Below are 16948 nucleotides of genomic sequence, written 5' to 3'. Positions count from 1 at the left end.
TATACACTACCAAACGTTAAATAGATAGCTAGTGGGAAGCAGCCACATAGCACAGTGAGATCAGCTCGGTGCTTTTTGACCACCTAGAGGAGTGGGATAGGGAGGCTCGGAGGGAGGGAGATACAATAGGGAAGAGATATGGGCACATATGTATATGTATGACTGATTCACTTTGTTATAAGGCAGAAACATACTATTGTAAAGCAATTACACTCCAATAAAGATGTTTTAAAAAATCACATTATCATCTCAATAGATGCAGAAAAAGCATTTCACGAATTTCAACATCCATTCATGATAAAAAAAAAACTTATCAATGTTGGCCTTGAGGGAACATACCTCAACATAAAAAAGGCCTTTTATGACAAACGCAGAGCTATCATCATACTCAATAGTGAAAAACTGAAAGCTTTTCCTATAAAATCGGGAAAAAGACAAGGATGCCCACTCTCACCAATTCTATTAATATTTTAAACATAGTATTGGAAGGCCTGGCAACAGCAATCAAATAAGAAAAATAAGACAAATTGGAAGGGTAGAAGTAAAACTCACTTTTTAAAGGTGACATGATACTATATATAGAAAAATCCTAAAGTCTGTATTAGAATAAAGTCGCAAAATACAAGATTAATATACAGTCATACACTGTACACATGGTATCAACTACCATCATGCATGATAAGCCCACTGGAGAGTTGCTGTTTTACATCCCTTAACCAGGACACCCATGATAAAAGTCAGGACCCAAGGGTCAACATAGTTGGAGATACTTCTGGTAGTCATCTTAGCACTGGATGCCCTGGCCAACAACTAGTTCATCAATATTTTTATAAAATCTTGAGCCATTAACAATTGTCTGTCTGCCTGATACAGCCAATGGTAGTAACAACATTCCTTATCCAAGGAATATCTTGACTCATAGATACCCAAAATATAAATCAAGGTCACATATCTCTACATGGCTTCATCAGCTTATTCCCTTCAAGCATCCAGACATTGGAAATAATGTTAGAGAAACAATTTATTGGAATTTCCAACCAACCTTTCTTTACTTGATGTTAGAATATTATTCCCCTGTAGAGGAGGAAAGAGTTTCTTTCTCCTGAGGTCTTCTGGGGTTTCTATTAGTCTAGAACTACATTATTCCAATTTTCATATTTGGAGATTTCCAAATCACTTGGATGATCCAACACAGGGCCATATGTGTGCATTTTAGAGCTATTTAACTTATGGTTCATCTTTATCTTAGTACATAGTTTTGGGGGATATAAGCTTTAGTTAGTGGTTGCCAAGGAGGAGAGGGAGATGGATGGAGGGAGAGTTAGAAAAAAATAGTGAATTAGAATGGATCCTTTAGCTGGTTCCTTGTTTAAACCTTAAAAGAAAAAAAAAAAAAAAGCTTAAGTTAGTGAAGGTTTGTCATAATTTCTTCCTTTGCTATGCCCTCATCTTGAACATGAGTCTCCATAGACTAAGGAGGACATCAAAAAGATAGCCAATTTTTGGGCTTCCCTGGTGGTGCAGTGGTTGAGAGTCCATCTGCCGATGCATGGGACACGGGTTCGTGCCCCGGTCCTCGAGGGTCCCACGTGCTGCGGAGCCACTGAGCCTGCGCACCCAGAGCCTGTGTTCCGCAACGGGAGAGGCTACAACAATGAGAGGCCCACGTACCACAAAAAAAAAAAAAAAAAAAAGATAGCCAATTTTTGAGGCTCTTTTTTTTTTCTTTCTTTCCTTTTTTTCCTTTTGATCAGAATATGCCTTCCCTCTTAGCAGAATCAGTTTTTCGGTACTTGAAGTTTTCCCAGCATTTGTGCTACATCTCACACCACCAATAAGATGCCTTGGTTATTCTGTCAAACCTTTTATTTATCCTCATGAAAAGGTTGAATTGAGCCACCTAGTACTCCATGAGCTAATGCAGACCCTTACCCAATTGTATGTTCTATGCACACATTCTTAAGTAATCTTATTCAAGTGGAAGATGTTGGGTTATTTTTTGTGATAAAATGACAAAATCATCGTAATTGTAATAACTCAACCAGATATTTTTCATCCATCATGTGTATCACAGTAAGTCACTCTCATCACATTGTTAATTCTAAAATACCTGAAAATTCAATTTCATTATACTTCTCTATCCTTCATGAAGGTCTGTATCCTTGATGACTGAATGTAGTTTATGTTTTAGAGATGAAAGATGTTAGAGAGGCACTGTTTTGCAGTTTCTATTCTTCCTGTCTTTAATCTGTCTTACAAAATTCCTTCATGAAAAGCTGTATGTCAACAACCAGTAAATTTATTTAAATTTTGAAGACTGATATTTATGTACAGTATGCATATATGTATACAGAAACATGACATATATATTATGTATATACACATATATGCATATATACATATATATGCATGCCATGCCATTTTTGCTAGGTAACTAGAAAACTTCAGAATCATCTAAAGAGAAAATGCTGTGGTTTTCTTACATATACATTTATTTATAGACTTCATCCCCAAAATGAATCAAAGCAGCAGAATATATGCCCTATAGGAATAAGGAGCTTTAATACTTCTCTAACATATTTTATAGATTTCCTTTTCTAATCAAGTGAAATTCTATAAAAGGAAATTCATTTTCTTTTGTATTACACCTTGATTAACCTTTTTATTTACAACGTGACTAGATAAATCAAGAGGATATTTTATGAAGGTCATCTAAATTCCACTAAGCAAATTAATTGACAAGGGTTGGCTGGGTATTTGTGAAGTACTACGAAGAACTCCATTGTTATTGTTAAGACCTAGACATTTACTCCTTATTAGATTAGCAGATTCAATTGACAAATCATAGTTAATGTAATAGTCACCCACTGGTTATACTCTGTAATTACTCTATATGACAAAGTTACTAACATTGGAAAAACTACCAATAAGAACCAATAAGAACTAGCTAAATCAAAGCCCCTTCATTGTGGAGAGCATTTTTTTCAAATTTTCAAGTAGTGCACTCAAAAATACACTTATTAAGCTTTTATCACATGAGTAATATTGCATTTTGGGGATGAACTGAAGTGTATCATTTCAATTTTCCAATTTGATAATTAGTAAACATACTCTCCCCATGATGAAAAATATTGAATATTTTAATTCTCATAACTTTAAGAATATAGCAACTATTAATCTTGTCATTCTTTTTGATTCATTAATCTCTCTCAAAAATTGAAAAAATCAGTCTACCCTTGTCTTATTCAAGAAATGATACAAATTGGATGCTAATATTGAAAGGTTAGATAATGTATCCCAAATATTTTAGATACTAACAACATATCCTAAATGATCTTCAGTAAAATACACTTCCTGAAATCAAATATTTTTAGGGAATAACTGCTTACCATTTACTATGGACTAAATATTTGGGTTCCTCCAAAATCCATATGTTGAAACCCTATGTGGAGGTGGGGGCTTTGGGAGGTAATTAGATTTAGATGAAGCCCTTAGGGTGGAGCCCCCATTATGGGGCTAGTACTTTTATAAGATGAAGAGACCAGAGCTCGCTCTCTCTCCATGTGAGGAATCAGCAAGAAGGCAGTGATCTGGAAAGCAGGTAGAAGGCCCTCACTATGAATCTGACCATGCTGGCATCTGAGCAGGCTGACCATGAGGCTGATCTCAGACTTCCAGCCTCCAGAACAGTGAGAAATAAATGTTTGTTGTTTAAGGCACCTAGTATATGGTATTCTGCTATAGCAGAATGCCAGACTGATAAAATATTCATTTATAAACATCTTATTCAAGGCTAATTTGCAAACTTTTGTTCCTGATTGTCTGATGTTTTAGTTCTTGATTACCTAGAATCTATTTTACATGTATGAACATATCAATCACCCCGAAGTATGCTTAAGCAGAGTGAATGTTTGCAAATATAAAATGACATTTTCTAAGAATTTAGGCATATACTAGGATAGGACAACAAATTTGATAAAAAGTTTGTTTCTGTGGTTGTCCTTGCAAATGTTGAAATTGAAGCAATTGTAAAAATAAACTTTACAATAAACAGAAATAAAAAAGGCAAAAAAAGATTAATATACAGAAATTTGTTGCTTTTCTATATACTAATAATGAACTACCAAAAAGAAAAAGCAAGAAAACAGTCCTTTTTAAAACCACATGAAAAAGAATAAAATACCTAGGAATAAACTTAACCAAGGAGGTAGGAGATCTATACTTTGAAAACTATAAGACATTGATGAAGTTGAAGATACAAAGAAATGGAAAAATACCCCATGTACATGAATTGGAAGAATTAATATTGTTAAAATGACCATACTACCTAAGGCAATCTACAGAGTTAATGCAATGCCCATTAAAATACTGATGGCATTTTTCACAGAAATAAAACAAATAATCCTAAAATTTATATGGAATTATAAAAGACACTGAATAGCCAAAGCAATCTTGAAAAAAAAGAACAAAGCTGGAGGTATCACATGCCATGATTTCAGACTATACTACAAAGCTACAGTAATCAAAACAGTATGGTACTGGCATAAAAACAGACACATAGATCAATGGAACAGAATAGAGAGCCCAGAAATAAACCACACACTTATGGGCAAAATTAATCTACAACAAGAGGCAAGAATATACAATGGGGGGCTTCCCTGGTGGCGCAGTGGTTGAGAGTCTGCCTGCCAATGCAGGGGACACAGGTTCGGGCCCTGGTCTGGGAAGATCCCACGTGCCGCGGAGCAGCTGGGCCCGTGAGCTACAAATACTGAGCTCTGCGCGTCTGGAGTCTGTGCTCCGCAGCAAGAGAGGCCGCGACAGTGAGAGGCCCACGCACCGCGATGAAGAGTGGCCCCCGCTTGCCACAACTAGAGAAAGCCCTCGCACAGAAACGAGGACCCAACACAGCCAAAAATAAATAAATGAATAAATAAATTTATAAAAAAAAAAAAAAAAAAAAAAAAAAAGAATATACAATGGGGAAAGTAGTCCCTTCAATAAATGATGCTGGGAAAACTGGACAGCTATATGTTAGAGAATGAAACTAGAACATTTTCTCACACCATATACAAAAAATAAACACAAAACGGATTATAGAGCTAAATGTAAGACCAGAAACCATTACACTCCTAGAAGAACACATAGGCAGAACACTCTCTGAACAAAACCATACAATATTTTTTTGGATCTGTTTCCTAAAACAAAGGAAACAAAAGCAAAAATAAACAAATGGGACCTAATTAAACTTAATCTTTTGCACAGCAAAGTAAACCACTGACAAAAAGACAACCTACTAAACAAGAGAAAACATTGGCAAATGACATGACCCATAAGGGGTTAATATCCAAAATATATAAACAGCTCATACAACTCGATATCCAAACAAACAATTTTAAAAATGGTCAGAAGACCCGAATAGACATTTTTTTAAAAGAAGACATACAGATGGTCAACAGGCATATGAAAACATGCTCAACATCACTAACCATCAGGGAATTGCAAATCAAAGCTCACAATGAGATATCATCCCACAACTGCCAGAATGGCTATCAACCCAAAGACCATAATTAATAAGTGTTGGGGAGGATGTGGAGAAAAGGGAACCCTGGCACATTGTCAGTGGGAATGTAAATTGATGAAGCTACTGTAAAAAAACAGTATGGAGGTTACTAAAAAAGCTAAAAATATTACTACAATATGATCTGGCAATTCTACTTCTGGGTATATATCCCCGACAAAACAAAACCCAAAAACACTAATTTGAAAAGATACATGCACCCCAATGTTCATAGCAGCATTATTTACAACAGCTAAGACATGGAAACAACCTAACTGTCCATCAACAAATGAATGGATAAAGAAGATGTGGTTACTCAGCCATAAAAAAGAATGAAAATTTGCATTTGTAACAACATGGATGGACCTGAACGGTATCACGCTTAGTGAAATAAGTCAGACAAAGACAAATACTGTATGTTATCACTTATATGTGGAATCTAAAAAATGAAACAAACTAGTGAATATAACAAAACAGACTCACAGATATAGAGAAAAAACTAGTGGTTACCAGTGGAGATGGAGGACAAGATACAGGTAGGGGATTAAGAGGTACAAACTACTATGTATAAAATAAACAAGCCACATGAATATATTGTACAGCACAGGGAATATAGCCAATATTTTATAATCAATTCAAGTGGAGTATAATCTATAAAAATACTGAATCACTATATTGTACACCTGAAACTAATATTGTAAATCAACTATACTTCAATAAAAATAAAGTTTAAATAATAAAAATAAAGGATTTCCCTGTGGTGCAGTGGTCAAGAATTTCCCTGCCAATGTAGGGGACACAAGGCTCGATCCCTGGTCCAGGAAGATCCCACATGTCACAGAGAACTAAGCCTGTGTGCCACAACTACTGAGTCTGTGCGCTAGAGCCCATGAGCCACAACTACTAAAGCCTGTGCACCCTACAGCCCACATGCTGCAACTACTAAGCCCATGCACCGCAACTACTGAAACCCATGAACTCTAGGGTCCATGTGCTGCAACTACTGAGCCCGCGTGCCTAGAGCCCATGCGCCACAACAGGAGAATCCACTGCAATGAGAAGCCTGTGCACCACAACAAAGAGTAGCCCCCACTCTCCGCAACTAGAGAAACCCTGTGCACAGCAACGAAGACCCAATATAGCCAAAAAAAAAAAGATTAAAAATAAATAAACAATATCAATACTTTTTAATAGTCCATAGGTCAAGGAAATCAAAATGAAACTGAGAAAATATTTTCAACTGGATGATAATAAAAATACTACATTATCAAAACTTGTGGGATACATTAAAGCCTATAGCTTTATAAGGTACACATAAAGATACATATAAAGAAGAAGAATAAAATATAAATATCCGTTTCATGAAATTAGAAAACAAGAAAATAAACCTTAAGACAGTAAATGTAGGATTGTAATAAAAGAATATAACTTAATAAAATAAAAAACAAAATAAAATCAATAAAGTGAAAAGTTCCTTGAAAACACTAATTGACAAACATCTAGGAAGATTAAGCAAGAGGAAGGGAAAAAAATGACCAGTATAAAAAACTGAAAAGGAAACATCATTACAGATCCTGTGACATTAAGAATATTATGAAAATTACAGACAAAAAATTTGAAAATTCAAAGGAAATAAACAAGTTCCCTAGGGGGGAAAAATGTACTTACCAAAATTAAATCAAGAAGAATACATCTGATTAGAACCACAAGAGACCCTGAATAGCCAAAGCAGTCTTGAGAAAGAAGTCAAAGCTGGAGGCATCACACTACCTGATTTCAAACTATACTGCAAAGCTATAGTAATCAAAACAATATGGTATTGGCATAAAAACAGTCATAGAGATCAATGGAACAGAATAGAGAATCCAAGAATAAATCCACATATATATGGTAAATTAATTTATGACAAAGGAGCCAAGACTACACAAGGGGTTAAGACAGTCTCTTCAATAAATGGTGCTGGGAAAACTGGACAGCCACAGGCAAAAGGATGAAACCGGACTACTATCTTATACCGTGCACAAAAATTAACTCAAAACAAATTAAAGACTTGAACGTAAGACCTGAAACCATAAAACTCCTTACAGAAAACATAGGCAGTAAGTTCCTTGACTTTGTCATTGGTCTTTGCGATGAGTTTTTGGATCTGACACCAAAAGCAAAGGCAACAAAAGCAAAAACAAAAAAAAAAACAAAGTGAGACTACATCAAACTAAAAAAGCTTTTGCACAGCAAAGAACTCAACAAAATGAAAGGCAACCTTATGAATAAGCAAAAATATTTGCAAATAATCTATCTGAAAAGGGATTAATATCCAAAATACATAAAGAACTCATACAACTCATTAGCAAAAAAAAAAGCACAAAGAACCCAATTATAAAGGGGGCAGAAGATCTGAACAGACATTTTTCCAAAGAAGACATAGCAACAGACAACAAGTACATGAAGATATGCTCAACATCACTAATCATCAGGGAACTGCAAATCAAAACCACAATGAGATATCACCTCACACCCGTTAGAATAGCTATTATCAAAAAGACAAGAAATGTTGGCTAAGATGTAGAGAAAAGGGAACACTTCTGCACTGTTGGTGAGAACATAAATCAGTACAGCCACTATGGAAAACACTGTGGAGATTCTTCAAAAAATTAAAAATAGAACTACCACATGATCCAGCAATCCCACTTCAGGGTATTTATCTGAGATGAAAACATTAACTGAAAAAGATACATGCACCCTCAAGTTTATCATAATATTCTTTACAATAGCCAAGATATGGAAACTATGTGTTCATTGAAGGGTGAATGGATAAAGAAAATATTCCATTGTGATTATATGTACACAGTGGAATATTATTCAGCCATAAAAAGAATGAAATCTTATCATTTGCAACAATATGGATGGACCTTGAGGACATTATGCTAAGTGAAATAAGTCAGGAAAAGAAAGACAAATATTGCATGATATCAATTGTATGTGGAATCTTTAAAAAAGAAAAAAACATTAGGCACAGAAAACAGACTGGTGGTTGCCAGAGGCAGGGGCTGGGTGATGACAAAATGGAGGGGTTCAAAATGTACAAATTTCCAGTGATAAAATAAGTCATGGGAATGTAATGTACAGCATGATGACTATAGTTAATAATACTGTACTGCATATTTGAATGTTGCTCAGAGTAGATCTCAAAAGTTCTCATGTATGGTAACAGATGTTAACTAGACTTATTGTGGTGATCAGTTCTCAATGTATACAATTATCAAATCATGTCGCATATCTGAGCCTTATTTATGTCAATTATACTTTAAAATTTAAAAAGAAGAATTATAATCATTAAAGGCATTGAATTAATTTTTTAAAGCACCTCAAAAAAAAACAAAACCCTATGCTCTGATGGCTCTACTACCAAGTCTGCCAAAAACTCAAAATTCTAATATATTACAAATTCTTCAAGAGAACAGAGAGAGAGAATAGTTTACAACTCATCTTAGGAGATGAAAAAAACCTTAATAACAAACTTGATGATGAACTATGAAGACAGAAAATATTATCCAAATCTTTTTTATAAACATAGATGAAAAACACTAATGTTAGCAAACTGAATTCAATGACACATGAAAACTTTGCTAAACCAGCTAGTTCAAGACAACACAGAGAAACCAGTACAGCCACAGCTCTAAGAGCCAAGATAGCAGGAGAAGGGAAGCTAGGTGAGGTGAGCTGGGCATTCTCTGCACCTCTTTCTCCTAAGGGCATTGGTCAACTTACTGCATGGGACCTAGAAGCCAAACAGAATGCAGTGTTCTAGAGCTTTAGGCATTCTCTCAGAGATGAATAGACACAAGCTGAAGTTCAAAGTGACAAGAAAGTTAGGACCTGATGGCACATGATACCAGAGAAAAGGGAAATACAGAAAAGGGAGCCTGACATTCTGCTGGGCCTTTGCCTGTAAAACATTTGCACAACCCTAAGCTGCATGAGAACAGGAGTTGCTCATTTCATCCAAAAATTCACATTATTGTTTACTTACTTTCATTTTTGAAAGATACTACCACTGGGTATAAAATTGTGGGTTGGAAGTTATAGAACTATAAACTGCTAAAAGAAGACATCTACTGAAGAAATTCAATCCATTATTAAAAATCCTCCTACAAACAACAAATCAGGTCCAGAGAATAGAAAAGACCTTTTTTTTTAAAAAAAAAAAAAAGAGGACAGAAATACCTTGATTCCAAACCTGGCAAGGACATTACAAAAGGGGGAAATTATCACTCTGTTATGAATGTAGATGCAAAAATCCTTAATAAAATATTAGTAAACTGTGTGTGTTAAAATATAGTGAGTTGATGTGTGCTAGGATGACAAGAAGGAGGTCATTTTAGGCAGAGAAGATCAAGTTCAAAGCTTAATGCATGAAACAAAGAGGAACAAGATAACATAGAGGAAGAGATAGATTTAACAGATGTTTAGGGTGCATAACCAATGGGGGGGCTTGGTGAACCACCAAAGCAGGGTGGTTAGAGGTAGGGAAGAGATGGCTCTAAAGATTTTCTGGTTTAGATAACAGGGAGAATGGTGTTCTCAGAAAAATGCAGGAGGAAAAAAAACACGTCTTAGAAAAACTCTAATGAATTTCATTTAGACACAACAAAATCACCCCCCAGAAATTCAGAAGATCACCAAGTTCAGTCAATTCTACCTATCTCTTATCCACACAGTCTTTCACACTTTGGTCACATCTTCTCTGGAACACAGCTGTCCAATAGATCTACCTGCCTCTCATTTGGCTCCCTTGTAACTTCTCCACACTGCTGCCTAAGTGATCATGGTAGTGACCACTGCAGATGGAATGGTTCTGTGTGTGATGCAGCTTTATTGGAAATCAAAATAATGAGCAGAAGCTTAATGCATTCAGGAAGGTAGGAGGTCTGACCAGTGAGCTGGTAGGGGCTAACTGCTATTGCCATTTGTCAACTGAAGTGTGCAGTAACAGTTATACATGTTAATTTACTTTTTTCCCTCAGCTTCATTGTAATATAACTGACATAACATTGTGTAAGTTTAAGGTGCATAACGTGATGATTTGGTGCATGTATATATTGTGAGATGAGAGTAATTTACATTAGTAATTCCCAAATAATACTAGAAATATAAGTGCTGATTGGCACCACTGCCTGAAATGACTTTTGAATTGTTTTTTTGTTTTGGGGGGTATGCCTTTTCTGCCTTAATTTTTGTTTTAGTTTCTTATTTTGAAGTAGCTATTAATTCATAGGAAGCTGCAGAGATAGTACAAAGAGCTTTATACCTTTTGCCGTTTCTCCCACTGGTTACTTCTGCAACAATATCAAAACTAGGAAATCAACATTAATATAGAATGCGTGTATAGTTCTATGTCATTTTATCACATGTGCAGATTCATGCAACTATCCACGATCAAAACATAAACTATCCCACCACTACAAAGATCTCCCTCAAGCTGCCCCTTTGTAGTCACACCCACCCCCTTCCCGCCCATCATTCCCAACCCCTGAAAAATGCTGGGTTTTTTAAAACTTTGTTATATAGGGAAATGATTGAAGGATGCACAAAATATTATATGTTGTGATACAATAGCTCATGCTTTAACACAGAGCATCCTTTGCAGCTCTCTTTGCTTCACCTATACAACTTGCACTCTCCTCCTCTCAACTAACTCACATCACGTGTTAACTTCTCCCTTTCTTGATATACATGCTCTATATTCACAGCACGTATTGTCTATACCACTGATATCACTGATAATTTAGTCACCCATTCCCTTGTGAAATCTTAAATAATTCTATCACAGATCAATATAACTTCTTAAACATGTGTATTTTTTTTCTCCTTCAGAAGATACTGTTAGGTACTGCTTATTGAATCCATTGCCAGGGCCTAGCAAAGATGAAAACAATGAGTATTTGTTAATTTAAAAAATATTTTTACTAGGTACTACTATATTTTTATAGCCATTTTCTTTAGAAGAGCTTAAAATAGATTACAGATGTTACCCCCCCACAAAATCCTGACAGTACCTCTGGGCAGTTCATCAGCATTATTATTATGCTGGAACCCTAGTACAGTACCCGGTTTAGACATTCAATCAATATTCAGGTGACTGAATTATCCTATGCTCAAAATTAGGGAAATTAGGGGCATTAAATAAGATTAGTAATCAATACTGAATCCCCAATTGTTATTAGAAAAGAGGCAATGGAAGATTAGAAGAGAAAATGGAGCTGGAACGGGAGCAGAAGAGAAGTAAAGAGATTAAACATGAGGACAAGTACACTCAACACATTCTGACATGTGTTTTGGGCTGAAGTCTCCATTGTTGACGCAAAGTCTGATACAATAATTAGATTATGGAAGAAGGAGAAGGTAATGGGAAGGGCTTGAAGCTCCTGAGTAATGCTCCACTAGTAAAGCTGAGCAGCTTCCCTGGCCCCTCACAGCGGGACCCAGGAGTGGAGCTAATAATTCCACCCACTATTGTCTATCTACCAGATCACTTCACTACGTAGTAACTGAGATTTAAACATGAAGACAAATAACTACTTACATGAGAGGCTGTAGACCAGGTTAACTGGCAAACAGGTCCAGGAGTAGTAATATAACCGATTGGCTTATAACCCCTTTCCACTTCAAAGAAGAAGACAGTTTGATCTTTACTCTAAGAAAAAGAGAGATACCGAAATATATATTATTATGAAACATATTGCATACAGTACAAAGAAGCATTTAACAGCTATATTACACCCACTGTATACGTATACCTACAAAGATCATATTTCCCCAGGTTATTCTGGGAACATTCTTGTTTCAAATACTTGCTTCATTTTCCCCATGAGAACACTTGACAAACCATGTTTTCTTGTATGTGTTTCTGAAAAGATGCTCACCATACCTGTATATAAGATTCACAAAAAATTCCACAATGCATATGCTCACCTATTTATGCATAAAGCATTTACATGTTTATTCTCTTCATTTAGGCCAATTCTATATAAGAACATACCTAGGTTATAAAACATTGATGATACATAAAACACGTTGCATGATTCCCAGTTGAACATTTCTATTCATTTAAAATAAGCATTACAACTCAATTTGTAAGAATATTTTTAAATGTCATGCACAGACTATACTGAAAGAATCTGAATACAAAGAAAACAAAATAGGGATATATTCTCAGAAAGGAATATAAGCAAATAAGGCATCATTAAGTAGGAAGACTAATAAGGCAGGGTTAACCAGGAAAATTCAATAGGAAACACAAGGAAATCTACTACTTACCCCTGTGGCTAGAACTTCTCCATCACGATCATAAGCTAAAGCAGTGACAGGAGAAGTATGAGGTTTGAAAACCTGTTTCAAACGAATATCTGCATCTGAAACTCTCTTCCGTCCCACAAAACTTGTGAGCCCTTCTGGATCATAAAGTTCAAGAATTCGAACAACGCCATCTTCAAATCCTGCAGTAATCTGTGCTCCACCGTTGCTTACCTTGGACAAAAAAGAAATGCAAGTTTTCTGAAATTTGTTGATTAAGAAAGCTGTACTACATAACAGATTTCTGTGTTTTATTTAGACTTAAATTATTTAACTAAATAATTAACTAAAATAAATGCTAATCAATAATTCCTTATACTACTTTCTGGTAACCTCCATCTCTTCTATGACAGTTCCTTATCACTGCAGACCATGAGACAGGTAAACAATGACAATCCAAGCATTCAATGAGCAAAAGTTGGTGGAGCATCCATCTACTATGTGCCAGGCACCCATCACCAGCAGCCCAAGTGTGAGCATAAACAGTCTCAACCCCTGTTTTCACAAATGTATGGTCGAGTGGGAGGACAGACATTAGTCAACCACACAAATGAATATGGAATTATGAACTGAAATAAGTAAAAGGAAATAAACATTCTGAGAGCACATAGCAAAGAAAGCTGACCTAGTCTGCAGCTTAGAGGAGAAGTCTGGGCCAGAGATATAAATCTAGCAATGTCTTAATGTACTAAATCTGCTATCTCAAAAGGCATTCAGGAGAAGGGCAAGAGCCTTGGTATTCTTTAGAGCAGACTGATCATCCCTGAAGCCAGGCAATTATGAAAACCTTGGGAATAAGAAAACTATATTCCATTCAATTCCAACTGAATGTTTATGCAAACATTTACTAAGTGTCTAAATGTACCAGTAACTGTAGAGGCACTGGAAGTACAAAGAAGAGTAAGATACGGCGTCGCCATGAAGAACAAACAGTCTGGTGGGAAAGACAGTCAATAAAGCAAGTCATCTTAGTACACTGTGATAAGTGCTATAAAAGAGGTATATACACAGTCCTTAAACAAAAACCGCAAAGGAAGAAGTACACAGCTCTACTTGAAGGTGGGGTCATGGAGGGCTATATGCAGAGGAGATGATACCTGACCTGGGCTAAATTGTAAACAATGATGTGCAGTTTTCCAGAAAGGCAAGAGGGTATGGAGAAGGGGCAATTCAAGCATAATGTCCATATGATCATTACTTGGATATAAGGCTAAAAAAGGAAACATTCTATGGACATTGCCCAAGCATCTGAAAAAATGATTCAATTACATAGGCTGTATTTTAAAGAATTTAGGTAAGAGTGTAAATAGATTAGGATAAAGAGAGATCCATGTTTGGTAATCTAAATACTCTGTCATTTCTACTTAATCCAGCCTCATCATTGTTCTGCTTCTACTCCCTGGCCTGAGTTCTCCTTCTGGTCTTGATCCCATCATGAAATTCCCCTCCATTCCAGCCACCTCCACATCTACTTTGGGCCTGGAACATTTTCTCTTTGACTTCAACCCAAAACAATAAGGATAAAATATTCCCCAAATATTCCCATGACATTTTAAAAACTTGGCTGCAAATTTTTTGCTATGCCTCTCATGGAGAGGTGGGGTTTAAGTCCCTCCCTCCTTGAATCTGGGTGGGTGGGGGGTGCTTGTGACTGCTCCACCCAACTGAGTATGGTACAAGTGACGTTATGTGACTTCCGAGGCCAGGTCATAAAAGGACAGCAGCTTCTGCCTTATTTGCTGGAACACTAGATCTTGGAGGTCTGAACTGCCATAAAGAAGTGTGTGACTGCCCTGAGGCCACCATGCTGTGATAATGACCTCTCCATGTGGCATGGGCTTCAGGTAAGCACTGCTGTTGACATCCCAGCTTAGCTTAACCTTCAACCCAGGTGCCAGACCTGTAACAAAGAAGCCTTCAGATGACTCTAGGCCCCAACCATTCAAATCTCCCCTACTGAGGCCCCAGATACTGTGAAGCAGAGATAATCCATCCTTGTTGTCACCTGTCCGAATTCCCAAACCAGAGACTGAGCAAAATAAGATGATTGCCGTTTTATGCCACTACATTTGGGGTAGTTTATTACACAGCAATAGACAACTAGAACAATGATCTCTAATTTTTTCCATAGCTCTTATCATTATCTAACATATCACATAAATTTACTTATTTTGTTTTTTGTCTGTCTCTGCCTCCTGTCTCCCACTCTAGTGGGAGATTCATGAGGGCAAATCTTTTTTTTCTTTTTGTTCATTGCTATATTCCCAGAATCAGGACTGGCACGTTGCACACATGCTGGAAATGTATAGAATAAATGAATCAGAGTCAGGCAAGGGACAGATACACAAAGTTCTGTCAGGTAATTACTATTTTTTTTTTTTTTTTTTTTTTTTTTGCTATACGTGGGCCTCTCACCGTTCTGGCCTCTCCCGTTGCGGAGCACAGGCTCTGGACGCACAAGCTCAGCGGCCATGGCTCATGGACCTAGCCACTCCGCGGCATGTGGGATCTTCCCAGACCGGGACACGAACCTGTGTCCCCTACATCGGCAGGTGGACTCCCAACCACTGCACCACCAGGGAAGCCCATTAGGTAATTACTTTTTAACATGGAACTATTTCTAAACTTTAGGTGGCATAACAATAGATTTTCATTAAAACAGAACCAAAATCACGATAGCAAAGTCATGATATGATTTCTATCACATTCTGAGTGAACTAAAATTTTTGTTCTTCTCTAAAATCCAGAGTCAGAAAATATCTGTGTTTCTAAGAAATAGCACTAATATACCATATTTACAAATAGATTCTAGTAGAAATTCATCATAACAATAAGCTTACCCGTCGTGGTACCCAAGCAAGGGCAGTACCTCCTTGTTTGAATTTCATCTGAACCAAAGGAGTTTTGCTAGCAAAATCATAGAGTCTAACAGAGCCTACAGAAAGACAGTTTTAAAAGAAACATTTATATATATATATATAAATATCTTTAATAACTTTAGCTCACTTCACATTTAAGCACTAAACAAGAAACATCATAAAAATTAAATCAACTGATAATCTAATGGCCTTTCTTTAGTTAAAACTTTACATGTATATCCTCAATCAGGTAACTTATAAACATGAATAATGTTTATATGCCATTATATATATATATGTATATATATATATATATACTATGCCATTTTATATAAAGGACTTGAGCATCTGTGGATTTTGGTATCAGTGGAGTCCTGGAACAAATCCCTACACAGATACCAAGGGACGACTGTAGTAAAGAAACAACTGATGATTGACTGGTGGATCAATTTCACCTTGCACAGTCCACATAGATTCACTGTAAGTCAAGAAGGAAGAAAGGATATGGAAAGAAAAGGAAAAGCATGAATGTGGATAACACCAAGATGAATGGTATTTTCACGAGTAACTTATTGATGTGTCTTTATTTTAATCTCTTTCAATAACCATGGTTGCCGTATTTTGGGCCCTTTCCCCTCTCCTGAAACTCACCTCACTTGCATCAAAAAGCTTCCCTTTTGGAAAAATTCTCAAATACTTTAATCAAACACATTAAAAAGTGAATTGAAAACAAAACACAAAGGTCCAGATATGAGCTCCTACTTACAGTCCAAGCCAGTAGTGGCCATGAGATAAGTGAGAGGAGAGACAGCCAAGGCTTCAATGGCTCCAGAATGGAAGGAGAAGAGGCATTCTGGATCTGGGGTCTGATAACAAAAAAAAGATCCTATTAGAGCTCAAAGATAGGTTAACACAGAACTAAGGCCAAGTTTAAAGAAATGCAATTAGAACCCTGTATCATGTGACTTTATCTGAACAGAAATAAGAAAAGGCATAGTAAGATAGAAAGGGCGCTGAAGTTTGGAATTAGGAGAGACAGATGATGCGCTTGATGGCTGTGTGATTTAGCACAAGTCATTTCAAATGCCGGTTTCCATTTCTTCATCAGTAAAATGAGATGATGGCAACTGCCTGCCTACAAAACAGAGTAGTTGTGAGGATTATATGAGATAATATA

The 16948-nt window shown here is 36.4% G+C and overlaps 1 protein-coding gene across 1 annotated transcript in view; it reads right to left on the bottom strand.

The window, feature by feature from the left end:
• The window catches only part of CFAP44 (cilia and flagella associated protein 44), a 144802-nt gene that overhangs the window by 84893 nt on the left and 42961 nt on the right, over nucleotides 1-16948 (bottom strand). The window contains exons 11-14 of the mRNA XM_065875861.1: nucleotides 16538-16637; nucleotides 15754-15848; nucleotides 12878-13087; nucleotides 12144-12254 (exon numbers count right to left, since the gene is read on the bottom strand). Coding sequence (XP_065731933.1) covers nucleotides 12144-12254; nucleotides 12878-13087; nucleotides 15754-15848; nucleotides 16538-16637 — 516 coding nt within the window. The remainder of the gene's footprint in view (nucleotides 1-12143; nucleotides 12255-12877; nucleotides 13088-15753; nucleotides 15849-16537; nucleotides 16638-16948) is intronic.

Source organism: Phocoena phocoena, chromosome 4 (genome assembly GCF_963924675.1).
Source record: "Phocoena phocoena chromosome 4, mPhoPho1.1, whole genome shotgun sequence".
Classification (NCBI taxonomy): domain Eukaryota; kingdom Metazoa; phylum Chordata; class Mammalia; order Artiodactyla; family Phocoenidae; genus Phocoena; species Phocoena phocoena.
This window is presented reverse-complemented; position numbering and strand designations above follow the sequence as displayed.